Genomic DNA, 21,913 nt, shown 5'->3' on the forward strand with positions numbered 1-21,913 from the left:
TCCCCACAATGGCCAGTTTTAAGGGTGAAAGCTTTTATAAAATCCCTCAACCTTCAGAGAATGTGTGTATCTGTTTGAGAATTGTTTTCCCCCCTCTTTTAGAAACTGTGCAAAGTAGAGAGATAACTTGCATTTCTCATAAGATTGAGGAAGAAAAAAAGTGAAGCTTTTGTAGCTGAAGGTCTTTAAAAGCACACACTCCCCCATTCTTTCCTGGGAGCTGGGAAATCAAGGGATTCAATGCTCCCTCTGTCAGTGCCCACCTGGGCCTGGGTGGCCGTGTATTTGTGCTCCAGTGAGGTCCACCGAGTCAGTCTGATGACATGGGCACTCTGAACCTGGCTCCTCTTAGCAGCTGTGAGAATCCACCCCAACTTTCCAGCCCCATTTCCTCATCCACCAGGAGGAAACGGTGGTATCTACTTCAAAAGGTCATGACTTCTCCAGTGAAGAAATCGAGGCTGGCTTTGAACTCATCCGGTCTGACGCTATAACCCAAACAGGGCTCCCTGCCAGACCACCCATGCAGAACTTGGTAGCTCTTCCTGGGATGGATCTGAGAAAATCCCAGCACGTACCTTTGGTGTCCTAGGTTCTCGGGGCTCGCCATCTCCCCAAGCTTGGACGAAGTATTGCATGTCCCTTTGTAGAGGTGGAAATATGTGGAGCCAAGTATGACAACAACAAGTTTAAGACGACGGTTGTGAGTAAGTTGCCTGGGTTCATCCTTCTCACACTTCAAGCGAGCTGAGCCACGTGTTGGGGATGCTCTTCTCAAACTTCAAGCGAGCTGAGTCACGTGTTGGGGATGCTCTTCCTTGGGGACTTGGTAATGCGCTCCATCCAGGTCTTTTCCTTCATCCCTCTTGCTCACTACGGTTCAGGGAGGGGAAAGAAATGGTTGGACTTGTACCCAGTGCTGCCTGTAACTCAGGCCGGCAAGGCTCTCGCTCTCTGTGCACCAGCCCTCACCTGCTCGTTCTCCTTAGTCCAAGACTGAGAAGCAGAGGCAGGGGATGCGATGACCTGACCCACACCTGGGAGGGTCTTTTCCCACAGTGGGCAGATGGGCCTAGAGACATGCTTGTTCATCCATTGTAAGCCAGGGAGAAACCGTGAACTGGGGCGGGGGGGGGGGCTTTTGAGGCCTGGGATCACTGCCCCTGCTAAAAGGTGGGCCAGTGACAACTAACATGCTGACTAGTGAAACTGGCACTTGTGGAGGGTGGCAGGTTGACGGCCTGCCTTGCTGTAGGAGCTGGTTCTCCCCTGACAATTTCAGAACCCACGCCGGCTCTGCCTCTTCAGACAGCCTAACCCACCCTCCCCCTCTCCCCCTTATCTCTCCCAAGCCTACCTGTTCCCACTCTGCCGCAGCCTCCTGTCTATTCCACATCCCAGGGGGTGGAGATGCGAGCTGTATAAATGGGTGGGGGTCCTTTCCCCCCACCTTACTCAGGCCTGTGACAATAGCTTTACCCATATTGCTACTGGAAAAAAAAAGATTACTATCATAGTTTCTTAGATCTTGGCAAAGATGCATATTTACACGGTTGCTAAGGAGATTCAAAGCTGATGAATGTAGAGATGGTTTTTCTTGAAGGGAGCAGGATGAGAGGGGCCTCTAATAAGCTTTCATTACCTTCCAGACGACAATGGCCTAAGCCCTGTTTGGGCTTCAACACAGGAGAAGGTGACATTTGAAATTTATGATCCAAACCTTGCATTTCTGCGCTTCGTGGTGTATGAGGAAGATATGTTCAGCGATCCCAACTTTCTCGCTCATGCTACTTACCCCATTAAAGGAATCAAATCAGGTAAATGGCTTTTAATTAAAATGTTCAGTTTGGGCTAGCAGTGTTCTTTGGTCTGTGCTTTAAAAAAATAAAACATTTCTTCCTGGTTTTTATGAAATTGCAAAACCGATCGGGTGTCTTGGATGAGCTCGTCCTGTGAGCCGGCCCACGTGTAGTCTGTCATTTAGCACAGGGCTGGGGGTGGGGAGGAGAAGGTGACGAGAGGGGAGGCTGGGCCCTTCAGTCGGGTCTATGCATGCAAAATTGGACTATTAGTTGCTTTTCCACCTGGCCCTGTGGTGTGATTTCATTTGGAAAGGTTAGAAGCTGTTGCCTGTCCTCTGCCAGGGCCTCTCTCTGTCTGGGAAGGAAAAGGCCCTCAGTAGCTGGCGTGAGTGACAGTTGTAGGCCCGCCTTGTCTATACAATTGGGATGGTTGATTTTTTTTTTCAGTTGTGATTTTCTTTCATGCTAAACAAAACAAAACCCCTTACACTTCGAGAAGGGTCATTTTGTGTCTGCCTGGGACCAAGCCAAAGTCATATGACCAGCTTTTAAGCATCAGAAGACTGAGTCCCGTTCCTCCAAGCCAGATAGATTCCCCCGGGGTGGGGCCAGGGGTGCGATTTAGGACCCATGATCTTGGTGCTGCTTCCTGTTATACAGTTTCTCTGATTTCCTTTCCTGCTGGGTTTTAGAATGTTTGCAAAGCAGGCCCTCATGTGATGTTGAATTCCCTTTCTCCCTCTTTTTGGTATTTGAGACATAAGATTATAGATCCTTCTGGATGCCTCACGAGGTCACTGTTTCCCTGTTTTCTAAGCACTTTTCAAGAGGAAGGAGTCCCTCTCAGTTTAATGATTTATATACCAATGTAGTCTTTTCTCTTGACGTTGTTTGGAAACGTTGGCTCCTGTTCCTACCGGTTATCGCCACACACGCACACACGGAACAAACCGGAAATTCCCTACATCTCTAACTTTCCTAGATCATACAGCTGATCATTTCTAACCCTGGGGACTTCGGTTAGGAAATGCAGATTCCTGGGCCCATTCCTAGGTGTGGATTCCATTGGGACCTAGGACCCTACATGTTTAGCAAGCTCCTCAGATGGCTCTTGGATGGCGTTTTGAGAAAACTGAGCTCCACCGAGGCTGCCCATCTTATTACCAAGGAAACAGATTTCTAAGCAAATAAGTAGATTAAACAAGAACCTGAGAAATGGTTACACTGCCTGATGTTTTTAGCACTTTAGAAATATTCTTAATTTAATAAGAATAACAAGTGCTCGTTTGTGAGTCCCAGAGGCCTGGTACTCGGCAAGCCCTCTTGGTTATGGCTGTAAACTATGCTAATCCAAGCAATTTAGGTGCCGTTCTTAACTTTGTGATTCGCCTCTTCTAAAATAAATAAGGCCTAGGACAGATTTCTTTTTATGGTAACTGTGCTGGCCCATTCCTAACCCAGGTCCTCTTGAAGGCTAAGGGACATGGGCACAGCAGCCCCTCCCAGCGCCTTGGAGAGAGGTCAGAGGTGAGGAACCCCCCCTTACTGGCCATCAAATTGTGTTGATTCCTCTAGAAAATGCTATGATTTAGCTTGGAGACTTAATGAAGAACAAAACTTCAAGGATGATGAAAACTGTGACCCTGCCCCCAGCTGTGAGATTCTCAGCAAGGACCTTCTCCCACTCCAGCTTCTAACAATGCCTGGCACATCCATATTCATGGAGGGAAAGAAAGAAAATGAACAGCCCCTTTGTGCATAAGGCATTGGGGGCCTTCTGAACTCAAAAATAAACTTTGCCCATTGTCATTAGGGATGCGCTTAAGCTTTTAAGCCAGCTGGAGCTCGGGAAGGAAAACATCATTTATTGTGTTAGATGCCTGAAACTCTCTTCTCTTTTAATCCTCACAGCAATCCTGTGAAAGAGGTTTTATCATCTTTGCTTTTTAAATAGGAGCACTTTGGGGCCTAGAGATGTTCATTAACTTGCTCAAGGTCACACACCTGTAAGACCAAAGCTGGATCCAAACCCGGGAATGTCTGACTTCAAAAGAGGTCTCCCTTTCCCCTGTGACCCAGCTAAAACCAACCAGAATTAAAACAGAATCAAACTCTGTTTTTGGTGAAACTGGCAAACACCTTTCAGTCCTAATTCCCAATCTATATGAAGGGCTGCTCATAACCGTGAGACCTGGGCAGTGAGAGGAGGGGCATGCAGCTGGTGACATCAGCAGAGGAGACAGAGCCCACTTCTCCAAAGCTGGAGGCACACGCTGCCTGGCAGCCTCCCCAGAAGCCACGGAACACTCAGACTGCAGTCCGTTCTGACAGTCAGTCAACACCTAGACTGACTTCTTCCACACTGTCCACAGACTAGGCCCCAGCCCACACCTCCCCAGTCGGAATCTGCAGTTTAATAAGCTCCACAGGTTGTTTTCATCTGCGTTAAAGTCGGAGGAGCCCTGAGGCTAGACTGCAAGAATTCTGTGGGTATCCAGGTAAAAACCACCAAGCAAACCAACCAACAACGAAGTTCCCATCACCTGTGTAAGGGGTAAATAGATCAGAACGCTTCTTCTCTACAGCACTATTCAAGGAGAACAATGTCCCCAAAATCCTCCAGGGAAAAGATTAAGACCTGAGAGTTTTATACCTACTCACTGTTACTCAAGCATAAAATTAAAGGGCAGATGTGTTCAAACATGCACAGTTTGGGGATTATAGGCCCCATGAGTTCATGTTGAAGAAAACAAAAGCAGAAAAATTTAGCCAGCCAGAATATCCATGGAAAAGTTAAGTAAAAGGGTGGGGAGTGTTGAACACGTTTAAAAAAAGTACCTGTACATTTATTTCCTTGTACAGGAATTTTATATCAGAAAAAGAACACTAGGAACAAATATTGAGCTCTAGTTAATGAGCTGCATGCTGACATATTCAGGGGGAAGTGTACAGATGTCTTCATCTCACTTTGAAATAAATACACATATATGATAGATTTATGGGTGGAGAAATGTGATAAAACAAGTATAGTAAAAGGTTAATGGTGAGATCTAGGTAATGGTTGAACAAGTGTTCCTTGTGATAATTCTTTTAGCTTTGCTGTATAAATGTCAGAAAAATCTAACCAACCCTCCCTTTGTGGTAGAATTATGGTTATAAAATAGAATACATATATTATACACCACGTCAGTGTAGAAATAAAAGTTTTACCAAATGAGGGAAAGAAAAAGGAGGAAGTTACAGGGTTGTGTAAGCATGCCAATTTTCTCATCTTAAGTAGTAGAAAGCAACTTATTCAATATTTAAAGGTGCTAAATCAACTGATAGTGAAAAGGTTCTCTAAGAGAAATAAGAATCATCGTTGAACATGATGAAAAGTGAGAGTGCCCTAATTTGAGTATTGCTTGTCTTGAGAATCAGTAGATACAGTGCAAATAAGAAGTTGGAGAGGCAGGTCTGAGATGGTGGTGTAGGTGGACGTTGAGCCTGCCCCCTCCCAGGAACACATCAAATGTACACCTATATATAGAGCAGTTCTCTTGAGACACAACTGTGAGACAATTGAACAGCTTCTACACAACAAGTAATAGAAAGGGACAACATAGAGAAGGTCAAGGTACCATGACAGCTCTTTGGGAGCTTAGGAAACAACTTGGGACTGGAGGATCCATGAGCACCACTGTTTATATTTCCTTTAATTGTGGATAGTGGGCAGGAGCTCCATCCAGGTATGCTGGCAGAGCTGCAGGCCCAAGCTACCCCTCCTGGAGCTAGATCCAGCAGAGATAGGAAGGTACTACAGTGTGCATACAAGAGGCACTTCCACCAGGAGATTGATCCAGGGGGTACAGCAAGGTGCTGCTTTGCGCACCCACTGGGCTGCACACACAAGGGGCTCCCCCACCTGGAAAGAGTGAAGAGCTAACAACACTACCTGTCAGAAGGGGTACTCTGTCTACAGAGAGTGTGGAGCCAGCCAAACACTACAGTACCCATATACAGGACTGTCCCTTCCCGAGAAAGTGCAGAGATACCAAGGCTCTACTGCTGCCCATGCATGTGGGGCTGCCCTGCTAGAAGAAATTGTGCAGCTAGCAAAACTTTGCATAGGGCAGCCCTGGGTGTGGGTACTGCAGAGTAAGTGGGGGTGCTGCTGTGTGCATGAAAGGCAGCCCCTCCTGGAGAAAGCAGATTTAGTAAGGCACTGAAAAGCAGGCATGAAGACTAGTCTCACTCAGACTCTGCTCTAAGGGTGGACAATTATAGTAACAGGGCATGCACACAGAGCTGCCAGTGCAGAGTCAGGGGTGTGTGGCTGAGCATGGAGGAACTAGACGGTCTTAAGAAGGAGCAGAAGAGTGCAGCCATGCATGCACGCACACCTGCCCCACCTGGAGAGGGGGCGGGACTGGTGGGGCACTGAGACTCAAGCATGAAAAGCAGCCCCACCCAGCCCCTAGCTCCATCACAGACAGTTATGCACACTGAGAATGCACCTAGCAGCCAAGCCTCACCCAGATTACAAAGGCAAGGAAGCCCCACCTGGACAGCCATACCTGGAACCCTTTCCTTCAGGCAGGGAGACACACAAGGTACCTCACGTGCCAGCCCCAACTACACCTGGACTGCCAAAACTATTCCACACATAATCACAAAGACCATTCTTTCAAGACAGGGAGGGGTAGCTATTCTATCCCCTTCATAAGAACAAACAGTGAGTGAAACAAAAAGGGGAGACAAGAATATGCCCCAAATGAGGGAATAAGAAAAAACTCCAGAGAAAACCACCAGTGAAATGGAAATAATTCACCTGATAAAGAATTCAAAGAAATGGGAAAGTTCAACAAACTGGAGAGTGCAACAGAGGAACTTGGAGGGCACCTCAACAGAGGTAGGAAGTATAATAAAGAACCCATCAGGGAGAAAGAATACAATATTTAAAATGAAGACTCCATTAGAAGGAATGACAGCCAACTGGTTAATACAGGAGAGTGGATTAGCTACCTGGAAGACAGAATAGTGGAACTCATCCAAGCAGAACAGCAAAGTGAAAAAAAAAATTTTTTTTTAAAAGAGGATAGTATAAGAGATCTGAGGTAATATCAAGCACCTTAACATTTGTACTATAGGGACTCTAGAAGGAGAAGTGAGAGAAAGGGGCAGAAATAATATTTGAAGATATATCTGCAAACTATCCTAATCTGGGGAAAAAAACAGACATCCAAGTCTAAGCACCAGAGAGAGTTCCAAACAAGGTGAACCCAGAGACCTACACCAAGACATATTGTAATTAAAAAAGCAAAAATTAAGGATAAAGAGGCAATCTTAAAGGCAACAAGAATGAAACGTCAAATCATATTAAAAGGGAAACCCTATTAGGTTATCGGCTGATTTCTCAGAAGCACCTTGACGTACTAGAGGGCAGTGGAGGAGATAAAGTGCTGAAAGAAAGGAATCTATCGAACCACTATGCTGTACATCTGAAACTAATACAGAATAAAATGGAATGTAAACTGTAATAGGAAAAATAAGTGAAACTTCAAAAGAAAAATAAATCTACAACCTAGAATATTATATCTAATAAGGTTATAGTTTAAATGAAGGGGAGATATAGTTTACCAGACAAGCAAAACTAAAGGAGTTTACAACCAGTAAAACGGCCTTATAAGAATGTTAAAGGGTCTTCTTTATGCAGAAATAAATACAGGAAAGAAAATTTTCATGAGTAGAGGTAAATATACAATAATCACAATGAATCAACCACTTAAAAAGCTAATATGAATGTTAAAAAGATGTTAGTAGCAAAATTAGCTACAGTAAGTAATCGGGATACACTAGACAAAAAGATATAAAATGTCATCCAAGACAAATAGTGTGTATGGGAGGTAGGGATAAAAATGTAGTGCTTTCAGAATATGATAGAACTTAAATGCTAATCAGCTGAAAATAGACTGCTATAGATATATATGAATATATATGAACCTCATGGTAACTATAAACCAAAACCATACAAAACACACAGAAAAAATTAAGAGAAAGGAACCCAATTAAAACTAACAAATTAAAAGGTAAGAGATCGAGAAGGAGCAGCAAAAAAACAATAAAATAATGTCAATAAGCACAAACCTATCAATAATTACTCCTAATGTAAATGAACTAAATGCTCCAATCAAAAGGCATAGAATGGCAGAATGGATTTTAAAAAATGACCTGTCCACATGCTGCTTACAAGAGACTCATGTTAGAAAGACACAGACTGAAGGTGAAGGGATAGAAAAATGGATTTTATGCAAATAGAAATAAAAAGAAAGCTGGGGTAGCAATACTCATTCATATCCAACAAAATAGACTTCAAAACAAAGAATGTAAAAAGAGACAGAGAAAGATATTAGTTTTAAAGGGAACAATCCAAGAAGAGGATATGACAGTTTTAAATCCTACACACCCAACATAGAAGCACCTAAGTATTATATATAAAGCAAATGTTAATGGACAGAAAGGCAGAAATTAATAGTAATACTTTAGTGTTTGGGGACTTTAATACTACACTAACCTCAGTGGATAGATCATTCAGACAGAAAATTCATATAGAAATAATGGCCTTAAATCCTACATTAGACCAGTTTGATTTGATAGACATTTACAGAGCATTTCATCCAAAAACTATAGATTACACATTTTTCTCAAATGCACATGAAAGGAACATTTTCCAGGATAGATTACCTAAGAGGCAACAAAACAAGCCTCAATAAATTCAAGAAAAATGAAATAATATCAAGGAAATTTTTGAACTACAATAGCATGAAACTAGAAATCACTACAGGAAGAAAATGGAAAAATTACAGATACATTGAGATTAAACAGCATGCTTCTAAACAAACAATGGGTCAGTGAGTAAGTCAAAAAGGAAATCAAATATTACCTTGAGACAAATGAAAATGAAAATGCAACCTTACAAAATATATGGGATACAGCAAAAGCAGTTATAAAAGGAAAGTTTTTAGCTATACCTCAAAAAGCAGGAAAAATCTCAAATAAACAATCTAAATTTCCACCTAAAGAAACTAGAAAAAGAGGAACAAACAAAACCCAAAGTAAATAGAAGAAAATAATAAATATCAAAGTAGAAATAAGTGAAATAGAAAAATAGAAGAAATTAATGAAAATAAAAACTGGCTCTTTGAAAGGATAAATAAAATTGGCAAGCCCCTAGCAATACTCATCAAGCAAAAAAGAACACAAAATCAGAGAGGAAAGAGATTACAGACAACAAAACAGAAGTATAAAGGATCATTAAATAATACTATGATTAATTAGCGTGACCAGGCAGTGGCGCAGTGGATAGAGCATTGGACTGGGATACGGAAGACCCAGGTTCAAAACCCCAAGGGCGCCAGCTTGAGCGCGGGCTCATCTGGTTTGAGCAAAAGCTCACCAGCTTGGATCCAAGGTCGCTGGCTCGAGCAAGGGGTTACTCGGTCTGCTGAAGGCCCACGGTCAAGGCACATATGAGAAAGCAATCAATGAACAACTAAGGTGTTGCAACAAAAAATTGATGATTGATGCTTCTCATCTCTCTCCGTTCCTGTCTGTCTGTCCCTATCTATCCCTCTCTCTGACTCTCTGTCTCTTTAAAAAAAAAATACTATGATTAATTATATGCCAACAAATTGGACAGTCTAGAACAACCTTCTAAGACTGAACCAGGAAGAAAAAGAATGTGAATAGACCATACTAGCAATGAAATGGAAACAGTAATAAAAAAACTCCCAACAAACAAAAGCCCATGATAAGATGGCTCAACAAAATACTAGCAAACCTAATTTAATAGTACTTTAGACAGATTATACACCATGATCAAGTGGGTTTATACCAGGGATGCAAGGGTGGTTCAACATCCACAAAACAAGTACATACTGTGATTCATCACATCAACAATATGAAGGATAAAATTCATGATTTTATCATGAATAGATGCTGAAAAATATTTGACAAAATTCAACATCCATTTATGATAAAACTCTTAACAAAGTGGGTATAGATGGAACTTACTGTAACTTGATAAAGGCTATATATGACAAGGCTGCAGCTAATATCATTCTTAATGGTCAAAACATGAAAGGTTTTCTTCTAAGATCAGGAACAAGACAAGGATGCCCACTTTTGCCACTGTTATCCAATATAGTATGGGAAGTCCTAACCACAGCAATTAGACAAGAAAAATAATTGAAGACAAGTTTATTGGAAAGAACGAAGTAAAACTGTCACTATTTGCAGATGACATGATACTATACTGCTCACAAAAATTAGGGGATATTTATCGCTCCATATTCATTTTGAAATATCCCCTACTTTTTGTGAGCAATATATATATATAGAAAACCCTAAAGAATCTGCAAAAAATTAATAGAAATAATAAAAGAATTCAGTACAGTAGCAGGATTCAATTAATATACAGAAATTGGTCACATTTCTATACACTAATAATGAACAGTCAGAAGGAGAAATTAACAATTCTATTTACAATTGCATCAAAAAGAATAAAATACATAGGAATAAATTTAAGCAAGAAGGTGAAAGACCTATACTCTGAAAAATGTAAAACACTAAAGAAAGTGAAAAAGACCAAATAAACGGAAGGACATACCATGCTCATAGATTAGAAGGATTAATATAATTAAAATGACCCTACTACACAAAGCAATCTACAGATCCAATGCAGTTCTTACCAAAATTCCAATGGCATTCTTCTCAAGAACTAGAACAAATAATATTCTAAAACTTAAATGGAACCATGAAAGACCACAGATAGCCAAAGCAATCTTGAGAAAGAGCAAAGTTGGAGGTATCATGCTACCTGATTTTAAACTATATTACAAAGCTATAATGATTAAGACATTATGATACTGGCACAAAATCAGAAACATAGATCAATGGAACAGAATAGAGAACCCCAGAAATAAACCCTTGCTGTCTGGTCAACTAATCGAGAAGGATAGTAAGAATATACAATAAGAGTAATGACAAGTTCTTCAACAAGTAGCATTGGGGAAAATGGACAGATACATGCAAAAAAACATGTAATGGGACCACTCTTACACCATATACAAAAATAAATTCAAAATGGATAAAAAAGTTAAATGTAAGGACTATAACCATAAACCTCCTAGAAGAAAAGATAGGTAGTAAATTCTTGACATAAGTCTGAGCAGTATCTGTTTAGGTACATCCCCTCAAACAAGGAAAACAAATGCAAAAATAAACAAATGGGACTTCATCAAACTAAAAAGCTTCTGCACAGTGAAGAAAACCAACAAAACAAAACAAGCCCTAGTGAATGGGAGGATATTTTTGCAAATGATTTATCTGGTAAGGGGTTAATATCCAAAAGATGAAAGAAACTCATACAACTCAATAACAAAAAAATAATCCAATAAAAAATGGGCACAGGACATGAAAAGATGCTCAATATCACTGTCAAGAAAATACAAATCAAAACCACAATGAGATACCACTTTATACCTGTCAGAATGGCTGTTTTCAAAAAGTCAACAAATAACATGTATTAGCAAGGATGTGGATGGAGAAAAGAGAACCCTTGTGCACTGTGAGTGGGACTGCAAATTGGTACAGCCAGTATGTAAAACAGTATGAAGATTCCACTCCTGGGCATTTACCCAAAGAAAACAAACACTAATTAGAAAAGATGTATGCATCCCTGTATTTGTTGCAGCATTATTTACAGTAGCAAAAATGTAGAAGCAACTTAAGTGCTCAACAACTGATGAAAGGATAAAGCGGATCTCTCTCTCTCTCTCTCTCTCTCTCTCTCTCTCTCTCTCTCACACACACACACACACACACACACACACGGGAATATTATACAACAAAGAAGAATGAAATCTTGCCATTTGAGACAACATGGATTTTGAGAGTATTATGCTAAGTGAAATAGTCAGAGAAAGACAAGTACCATATGGTTTCACTTATATATGGAATCTAAAAAAACAACAAAGCCAGACTCATAGAAACAGAGATCAAAGGGACAGTTACTAGAGGGGAGGATGATGAGGGGAATGGGTGAAAATCGTAAAGGGCAATAGTCAGTAATATGGTGGTAAATTTGCATGGTAACAGGATTACTAGAATTAGTGGGGTGATCATATAGGGTATAAACATGTCAAATCACTACACTGTACACCTGATGATAATATAATAGTATAATATTGTATATTAACTTAAATTTAAAAGTTTAATTTCTTAAAGAAAGCTTTCAGGTCAACCTAGAGCCTTACCGTGAATCCCCAAATTACATGTTTACATGAAAAGTGTAAGGTTCAGAATTGCTTAGGTCCTTTGTGATTCTAAAGGAAACTCAGATCTCTTGGGATGATATGGTTAACAATGACTCCTTGAGGGAGGAATAAGGGATTATGAGTGGGTGGGAGCCAGATGTTCATTTTTGCTGTGTATTCTTTTAAACTAAACTAAAACAAGCGAACTCTTAACCTTTGAGATGTGTTGCCTTGAACATTACTTAATGGGTGGTGGTGGCAGAGGAATTCAGCTTTACCTCAACCCTCCTCTAAGTAAACATTTTAGTGACTGTCAGACTCAGGTCCTGAATGTAAATAGAGAATGGCTTTCAGAAGAAGATAATCAATACTGCTCTGAGCTGTCAAGGGACAGGAAGATTTCCTCCCATTGGAAATCTTTAAAGACACTCCCCGGTCCTATGCTTTGTAAAGGGCTAAGTGGAGGAAATGGATGTGAGGATTCATTACTCCTTTGAGTCTTTGGCCTCTGGAGTAACTTAAGGAATTGAACCACAGCTGCAGTCACTCTACGTTCAATGTGTAATGTTCTGTGGGTTTTAATTTCTTCTGAGAGAGTCATTTTCATTTCTAGATGGCAGATATTTTTCACTTCACTTTCCTCTAGGGACCTCTCAGTCCTGGCTACATTCTGGAGTCTTTCTCCATAAGCATCAGGACGGGACCTCTGGCTTCTGCTGACCTCTCTGCTCCTTGAACTAGACAGACATGGTCCTGAGTACCCCAAGAAAGCTAAGGTCAGACATTAATAGCCTGCCTTTGTATTTGTTTTTTTCTGTTCTGCTGCAGGATTTAGATCTGTTCCTCTGAAGAACGGGTACAGTGAAGATATTGAGCTGGCTTCCCTCCTGGTGTTCTGTGAGTTGCGGCCAGTCCTGGTGAGTAGAGAAACACCCCGAGGTTCCCTGAGCTGCATCTGCTGGTGGGGTGGAAACAGTCAGTGAGCATGCTTGGCTGATGGGCTTAAACCCATTGAGAATTATCTAGCCAGACATGCCACATCTTTAAAAAAGAATTCCTTTCAGCCACAGATTTCCCCATAGATCCTTGGCTTTTTCCCCCCCAGCATCCATCCTTCTTGGAGAAAGCTGTAGGGTTCTGTGAGTAGGCTATGTAGTTGGAAAGGGTGAAACTCTTTGGAAGTTCCTCATGGTTTCATTTCAGCAAGAGGCAGGCAAGGTCATGTTCTTCCAGATAAGTTCATCCTTCTTGGGTGCCTCTCTACTCGTTGGTCTTCGGTAATCCCTTAAAATCCTGAGAGCACCCAACAAGGCCTTGTCATGGGGAGGGAAATTCATAGACCACAGCTTCCCACAGGGAGTGGCACTCCTTTTGTGGGAGAAGCCTGCCTTATCGGTCCTGGTCCTTTTGTTTTGCCAAGACCTTGAAGATATTTAATCCTTCCTTTTATTAACCAGTTAGGGTAGATTGAGCAAAAAGGGCTCGGCTTCCTTGAATTATGCAAGAGGTTGAGATAGGTTGCTGAGAACACAGCACCAAGCTGCGGGTAGTTTAGTTCTTGGGGAAGATGTAGATACTGTGCTTGACTGTGATTCTGGAGCTTTGAATCTTCTTGATGGCCTCTCCCACAGAATGAAATCTACTTGACGTATGTTTTTACAAGGCCTCATCTGTGGCCAGTATAGTCTCCCAAGATCTTTCAGGCCCCTTTAATGGGCAGAGGGATTTCTGTGGTCAGTCCAGTTCTCTTGGGATAACCTAGAAAGACCATGGTTCTGGACACCATCAGGCTGCTGTGGGCTTGGTCAGTGCCCCTGGATACACATCTTGTTTTTTCAGTCTGGTTGTTCTCTAGCTGGAGAAGTCGCAGCCTGTACTGTTATTCTTTAGCTGTAAAAACTACACAGTGATCTGGAAGTTGCTTAGTTGGGAATTTCCGGAATGAAATTCTAGTTCCAGTTCTAGCTGAGAACTACAAAATGGGGAAGGAGGATGCCAGGGGTGGGGATTACTTTTAATAGCCATAGTCCATGCAGTAAAAATTAACGAACTCGATTCAAAGGACAGAACATTAGGCTTTTCTGCATAGCTGTTTTCCCTTACGTTTAGTTTTTTGCAGCCGTGATCGTTTTACACTCCAAAGCATTTCAGAAGCATCGAGATGAAAGAGGATGCAGAAAATAACACAGAAAGCAGTAAAAGCAGGAAGCTGAGACTTAAAAGGCACACTAGTTGGGGGCCCTAGAACCTCAGTGGCAGCCAAAGGCATCCCTTTTTGTTGATAAAAAAAATAAGCTCATGGTGGTGAAATTTTGTCTCAAAGGGGTAAGGGGGTGGACGATGGAAAGTTTTCCATTTTGAAACAATTTTTAAATGGTTGTGCTTTAGACTCTGTCAAAATAAATGTAGTGTTTACATTAAAATTATAGCTTTCACTTGAACCGTGAGTTATAGATCCAAAAAAATCACCTTTCATGATTCTTCCCATGATAGAAGAGCTCAGTCAGGAAAGTTTATATACATTCCTCCCTTTACCAAGCGACTGAATCAGCCAGCGGGTCCTTGTTGAGAAGGAGCTCGTCTTAAATTTCTCCCCTTTTAGAATGAATTATACATGTGTCAGTTTATCATTAATAAGACTATCTGCAGTCTTTAAGAAGTTCATTAAAAGACTTAAGCTAGAGATATTCTTTTGTATAAATTATTAAAAACACCACTAACCAGGCAGTGGTGCAGTGGATAGAGTATCAGCCTGGGATGCTGAGAACCCAGGTTTGAAACCCCGAGGTCACTGGTTCGAGTGCGGGGTCACCGGCTTGAGTGTGGGATCAGAAACATGATCCTATGGTTGCTGGCTTGAGCCCAAAGGCCACTGGCTTGAGCAAGGGGTCACTGGCTCGACTGGAGCCCCTCAGTCAAGGCAGATAAGAGAAAGCAGTCACTGAACAACTAAGGTACCGCAACTATGAGTTGATGCTTATTTCTCTTCCTTCCTGTCTGTCCCTCTGTCTCTCATTAAAAATAATAGTAATAATAAAATAAAGTAAAACCCTACAAATAGCCCAGATTGTATGGAAAGTATAGTCTTATAATTTGGGGAAACGGATGAGTAGATAAAGCTAGCATTTGGTCTATTTTCTCTCTTCACATCCAGGCCAGTGCATTTCTATAAAAGTGTAATAATGATAATAATACAAATTCCTGTATATACATGTATAATTTTTTCTTTAAAGCAGTGTTTTTGGCACTACTGACATTTGGGGCCAGATCATCCTTTGCGGAGGGAGCTGACCAATGCATTGTAAGATGTTTAGCAGCATCCCTGCCCTCAACCCACCAAATGCCAGCAACCCCCCTCCCCTTGAATAACAACCAAAACTCCCTCCATTGCCAACTGTCTCCTGGGTGGCAAAAATCATCCTCAGTCAAGAACCACTGCTTTAAAGCACGGTTATAAGCACTTTCCCTCCTATTACCTAATGTTGATTAGTATTTAATGATGGACAGATTTCTCCATCAAGCTGATGAACCATAGATTAAGCATTCCCCTAAATTGGGATGCTTTAGATGGAATCCATTTCTGGATACGGTCCCCGTGAACACCTTCATGTGGTTATTCTTTTCCTCCTATAATTCTGAATTAATTCCTTGGGATCAGTTCCCAGTTGTGGAATTGGTGGGATCAATTCACTGAGCAGGATGGTAAAACTGTAACGCCGAGGCTTTCAGCACAAGCCTGGAATAAGTAAGCTGGAAGACCCTTGGCCTAGTCAAGCTTACGTCTGGCTGGCCCACCGAAAGACCTGGGATTCTGTTGCGGGGGGGGGGGGGGGGGGGGGGAGGAAACCAATGCTTCCTCTCCCTGTGCATAAAACCCCTTTGCAGACATCTCATGGGAAATGAAGTGGTAAAAGTGGTCTCAGGTGGCGGCCGGACAACGGACACTGCTGTGTAAAGCTGTTGTGATCAACTCAGAAACATTATAAATAACAAACAATTAGGCACCACTGGCATCAGAGAAAGTTACTATATTTAAAAGAAAGTGTGTTTATGCAGACTTGACTTCCTGGGAGCCGTTGGGGATGCCAGCGGAGAGTGGCGGAGGGGCGGGGGCGTGGTGTTGATTCCAGGCAGACCCATGACTCTTACGGTGCTTCTCTGTGAAGGAATTCTGGAGGCGAAGTCATCCGAGTATGTGCAAATTCCATTCTAGCTGCTGGTTTCCGAGCTTTTATGAAATTCCACATCTGTCACCTGGTTCTAAGCCATAGGTGCCACTGGTGTCTCTGCCCCACGCTGCGATAAGGAGTTTCTGGGAAGCCGAGCAGGGCTGTGTTCCATAGACCTGGGCTTTCTTGTTGCCCAAGGTCAAACCTTCCCTTATTTATCACCGCATCCTCCGTGATGCAGGGGGAGACTCTGGTAAACAGCTTCACGAGAGACTTATCTGAGCAAATGATTGATCCAGTGAGGGCCGAGATGGAGTTTACTCATAAAACATTTGCTGAGATAGAGTTTAAAACCCCAGAACACTGTCAATAAGCACTTTAGGCCCTTTCTGAAGAAGCCATTTATTTACACGTCACAAATTACTTTATCAATTCTCAGTCCTTGACTCCGCTGTCTGTGCGGTTTACAAAGAGTATTTTTAGTATCTTTTATTACCTACTGTATTTAATTTGAAGCAGGAAAAGAAAAGAAGGAGGGATTTGAAAAAAAATCCCACAAATAACCTGTATATAAGCACTGACAGCATTTTGGTATATTTCCTTTGCCTGGTAATTTTTTGCATACGATATATTCATAGAGCCATCTAGTACATATGAATGCTCACCCTTTATCCACTTCACAGACGACATTAAGCATTTTTTCTATGTTACTGTATGATTTTCCAAGCCATTGATCCTTAATTCATTCAGCCATTCTCTCACTGATGGACAGGCTGTTTGTAGTTTTTTTCTTTATAAATAATTAAAGTCTTTATATAACATTTTTTGATTAAAAATATTTCCTGAGGCTAGATTTTTAGTAATGGAATAATAGACCAAAGGGGGGGGGGACCATATATTTTTAGATACTTGTTGAATTGTTCTCTGAAAGTAAATAGATTCTTTTCAGTTGATGTATTATACCCAGTCTTGCCGTTAATTGAAAAGGGCCTCCACACAACTGATCTACACTTGGAAGATTCAGAAACACGGGACAGGACAAAGTATGGAAACCTGAATATTCTATTCTAATCATCATCGAGGAGCAGGCTGGCAGTACCTGGAGGGTGTGTTTGAGAGGGTGCTGGTCCTGGGGTGAACGGTGTTAGCTTTGCACTGGGTGGGAGCTGAGATGCAAGGGGCCGAGTGACCTAGTGGAAAGACCAGGATGCTGTGGTTCCCAGTGAGCGCTCAGCCACAAGACGCGTGGGAGCCCCCTGCAGAAAGGCTACAGTGTGCATTCCGGAGTCCTAGAGGACAGGGAGGGGGAGGTGCACTCTGGAGCTGAGCTGATCCTGAATTTTTAGGTTGGGGATGACTTCCTTACAGTTAGGGAAACCCAGAGGCACAGAGAAAGACCCTCTTTGTACATAAACAGTAAAAGTTTGCCAGTTTTTCCCAGTGTCCATCTCTAAGAGCAGAAACTGCCATGCCTGCACTGAGACCCAACAAGTTGACATGACTACTGGACAGACAAAACTATGAGCACGTGGTGAAGAAAAGAAATGGCACAGAGTAATAAAACTGGATGCCTGGTACTGGTGGCTGGCAGTTGAAGTAGAGACATTGGAAACATCCAATGAGACTCTATCTCGTCAGCCGAAAGAGCTCTCAAGGATTTCCAAGGAGAGAGCTGAAAGAGACTCTGGAATATGAAACAAAAAGCTGATTTCTTGAATTTAAAGATTCAGCACATGAATGAAGACATTCCCATTAGTGAGTTGAAAGATAACTTGCAAGAGATGTTTCACAACCAAAAGTGCTAGCACCAGGAGATGGGAGTCATAAAGGAAAGGGTAAGCTCAGAGGACAGACGCAAATGACCTAACATGCAAACATGTTCCAAAGGACAAAGCAGAACAGATAGCTGAGGAGCTAATCATGAAACAGTTAACGGAGGGGATTTTCTCCAGTTTGCTGCCTGAGAGGCTCACTTCATTCCCAAAGGGATGAATGGAAAACCCACCCACCCTCACTCAGGTGAATTTTAGTAAAAGTTTTGAATTCCACAGATAAATTTAAAAAACCCTGAACTTCTCAACAAACTAAATTATCTACAAAGAAAGTCAAATCTAACATCAGACTTGTCCATTTCAGCCTCGGAAACTAGACTTAAAACATCTTGCTTAAAGCACGAAGCATCCACCTTAAAAATTTTATAAATACTCAAACTATTGTAGTAGGAACAAAATAGAGATAAAAGCCAACTGAATGAAACATAAAACAAAGAGAATAGAAGAAAATGAATGGCCGATTCACTGAAAAGACCAATTAAATAAACTCTTTGCCTGCATAATCAAGGAACAAGGTAAAAGCAAGAACATACAAGAGTCAATATTGAAAAGAGGCCTGAACTCCAAATAATGAGATGATAAATAAGTTTGAAAAATGAGGGCAAATGGGTGACTGCCTTGAAACATGTAAATGAGCTAAAATTGTTTCAAGAAGCAGTATAAAACTTATGAAGTCCTACAGGAAACATTTGAAGGGTCATAAAAGACCTATCAGATAAAATGGGTGTCAGATCTAGATGGTTTTATAGCTGTGTTCTACTCAGATTCAAAGAACATAATTCCAAGTTTAATCCATTGACTTCAACAGAAAAATGGCAATGCTCCAGTTAATGTCTTGAAGCTATATAACTTTCATATCAAAATTGGAAAAAGATAGTATGCTGTCTCTCCTCCCCCTCATACTGCATTCATAAGTGGCATCATAGGCCAGTGCCACTTATGAATACAGATGTTAAAATTCTAAAAAAAAGAAAAGAAAAAATGAGCAAGTCATTTCCAGCTATTAACTAGAACAATATATAACAACCAAGTAGTTTATTCTGATCCTCACATTATTATAATAAACTACTTGGTTGTAATATATTGTTCTTCTAGTTTAATGCTGGCACAATTAGCAACACATTTAGTGAGAAAAAGCATGAACTACTAGATGCCACAAATGTATCCAGTTAAATGAAATAATCAGTACAAATTGTGATGAGAAGGTAAAACTCTATTCAGCAATTATGATTATATATTTGCAAATACAGAGACTAATTTTAAGGAGACTGATTATTGCTTGTCTTATATTTATTAAGCCTAACTACTGTATTCTAGGAATAACAATTGGAAATATGGGATGGGAGGCAGGGGCAGATGAGAAATCTCATTTATAATATTGAGATAAACTATAACAACACAGGAAAAATTTAAATAAGAAAGGTACAGGGCTTATATAGCAACACCTGAACAAGTAGAAATATATACCAATCCTTCAAAAAGTAATGTTTGAGACCCTGGCCGGTTGGCTCAGTGGTAGAGCATCGGCCTGGTGTGCAGGAGTCCCGGGTTTGAGTCCTGGCCAGGGCACACAGGAGAGGCGCCCATCTGCTTCTTCATCCCTCCCCCTCTCCTTCCTCTCTGTCTCTCTCTTCCCCTCCCGCAGCCGAGGCTCCATTGAAGCAAAGTTGGCCCGGGCGCTGAAGATGGCTCTATGGCCTCTGCCTCAGGCGCTAGAATGGCTCTGGCTGCGACAGAGCTGCGCCCCAGATGGGCGGAGCATCGCCCCTGGTGGGCGTGCCAGGTGGATCCCGGTCAGGCGCATGCGGGAGTCTGTCTGACTGCCTCCCCGATTCCAACTTCAGAAAAATACAAAAAAAAAAAAAAAAAAAAAAAAGTAATGTTTGATTGGAATTAGGTATCAGTATAAATTAAGTTAAAAAAAACAACAGAGACATACAGAAGCAAATGTGTGTTTGCATCAGTTACTGTGTGTACATACATACTCTGGCTCTGCTGGCTGAGAGGGCCTAGAACCAGTGACACCCCAGGAGCAATGGTCACACCTACACACCTAACTATCATTCTCCACTAAAAGTAATCAGAGCTCTGTAAATAAGTGGTTGATTCCAGAGTTGAGACAGGTGAAAGATAAAATGAGTCTGGATTATCTTGAAGTCCCAGTAAGTAAAGAAGGACTGGAAAAGGATGGGGGACACGCCGAAGGGTATAACCACCAGCCTGAAAGAGTTCCCGATGGCCGAAGTTGGAACAATTTGTGCAACAAAATAATGATATTGGGTTATATAACCCACCAAATAAAACTACTCATTCATGGACATGGGAATATTTAATAATTAAATGAGAGAGAAGGGATACCTCTTTCTTACAGAAGAATCCCAATCAATAAATGTAAAACAAATGAGAGATATAAAAAAGCACTAATGGAACACCAGCATAAGTGATTGCTACAGGTAAGATCTACCAGTGGATGCTAAAATTAGTGAGCTAAAGTTTGAGGAGTAACAGGATATTTGTATAGTCTCAGAGTGACTTTCTTTAAGAAATTTAATTCATCGGAAAGAGAAAAATAGCTTTCTAGGGGATTAACCCGGTACACATCATCATCTTAGCCAAATGATCAACATTACTGCCAGCGATAAGCCGTACCTCCTGAGCAGGGTACAGCACCTCTGTGCCTTTCTTGCCGAAAGTGCAGAACCTCAAACAAATTCTGAGAATACAGCAGGCAAACCCAAATCGTGGGACAGTATACAAAATCACTGACCGGCACTTGACAAAAGCGTCAAGGTCATAACAGATGAGAAGACCCAGGAAATGCCACAGATAGGGGGACTCCAAGGAGACACGGGAACGGAATGCAGCGTGGGGTCCTGGACTAGATATAGGAGCAGAAAAGGACACGGGTAGAAGAACCAGGGAGAACCAGATAAAATCTGTAGTTTACTGAATGGTGTTGTGCCAGTGTTGATTTCTTGGTTTCGGTCATTGTACTCTGGTTGTGCGGGACGTTCGCCCTGGGGCACCTTGTCGGTGTCGCGTCTGTGAGAACTCATTATTCTATTGAAACTTTTTTGTAAGTTTAAAATTTCATCATAAAATACTAAAGGAAAAAACCATCAGGTGGGGATAAGAACTGAAAGAACTAAAGGTATAGAACTCCGGGATGATTTTGGTACAGGCCAAGTACAATTTATTGTCAGATATGTTCTCCATTTATATATTATATATTAAATATGTATATACATCTATGTAAAACAAGGGGTACAGAAGATACAAGTGGGAAATCAAAATGTAAACATAAATTGATTTAACCCCAAATGGACGTATCTCCATGAGGGAAGATAAGAGGGTATGTGGGGGAAATAATCAAATCTTTCTCTGAAGATAATACCTAAAAACTGAAAACCCAAGCATATGTAGCATAAACATTTTTTTAGAACTGTCAGGAATCAAAAGAAACAACTATTAATTGGGGGGAGCAGGGGCCATGAGGGGTGGGGGATGGTGAACAAAGAGATAGCTGGGGTTTTGGTAATAACCCCTCTGATACTTCTTGACTCTTTCAACTCTGTGCACACCTAAGTCTTAAAAACTGAAATTAAAATGGAGACTGCGAGTGGGAGTAGATGACACATTGATGGGGAGCATCTGAGTTATTCAAGGACATTTGCTATGAAGGTGACAAGAGCTGAGTCAGTAGCTGGAGGGTGTGTGGGATAAAAGGAGAGCTTTTTTCTAAAGTGTATTTGCACGCTGCTAATGAGGATGAGTTAGTAGAGAAGGGAGGGTACGCACAGGAATGAAGAACAGAG

The 21,913-nt window shown here is 41.5% G+C and overlaps 1 protein-coding gene and 1 long non-coding RNA gene across 2 annotated transcripts in view; one reads left to right on the forward strand and one right to left on the reverse strand.

Annotated features, from left to right (window-relative positions):
• LOC136313483 (uncharacterized) overlaps positions 1-716 on the reverse strand; it is a 29,022-nt gene extending 28,306 nt beyond the window's left edge. The window contains exon 1 of the long non-coding RNA XR_010727149.1: positions 579-716. This is a non-coding gene — a long non-coding RNA (uncharacterized lncRNA). The remainder of the gene's footprint in view (positions 1-578) is intronic.
• Positions 1-21,913, forward strand: part of PLCG2 (phospholipase C gamma 2) — a 170,720-nt gene that overhangs the window by 137,666 nt on the left and 11,141 nt on the right. Inside the window, exons 29-31 of the mRNA XM_066243879.1 lie at positions 593-707; positions 1,650-1,817; positions 12,926-13,014. Of these exons, the coding sequence (XP_066099976.1) occupies positions 593-707; positions 1,650-1,817; positions 12,926-13,014 (372 nt within the window). The remainder of the gene's footprint in view (positions 1-592; positions 708-1,649; positions 1,818-12,925; positions 13,015-21,913) is intronic.

Source organism: Saccopteryx bilineata, chromosome 9 (genome assembly GCF_036850765.1).
Source record: "Saccopteryx bilineata isolate mSacBil1 chromosome 9, mSacBil1_pri_phased_curated, whole genome shotgun sequence".
In the NCBI taxonomy this organism is placed as follows: domain Eukaryota; kingdom Metazoa; phylum Chordata; class Mammalia; order Chiroptera; family Emballonuridae; genus Saccopteryx; species Saccopteryx bilineata.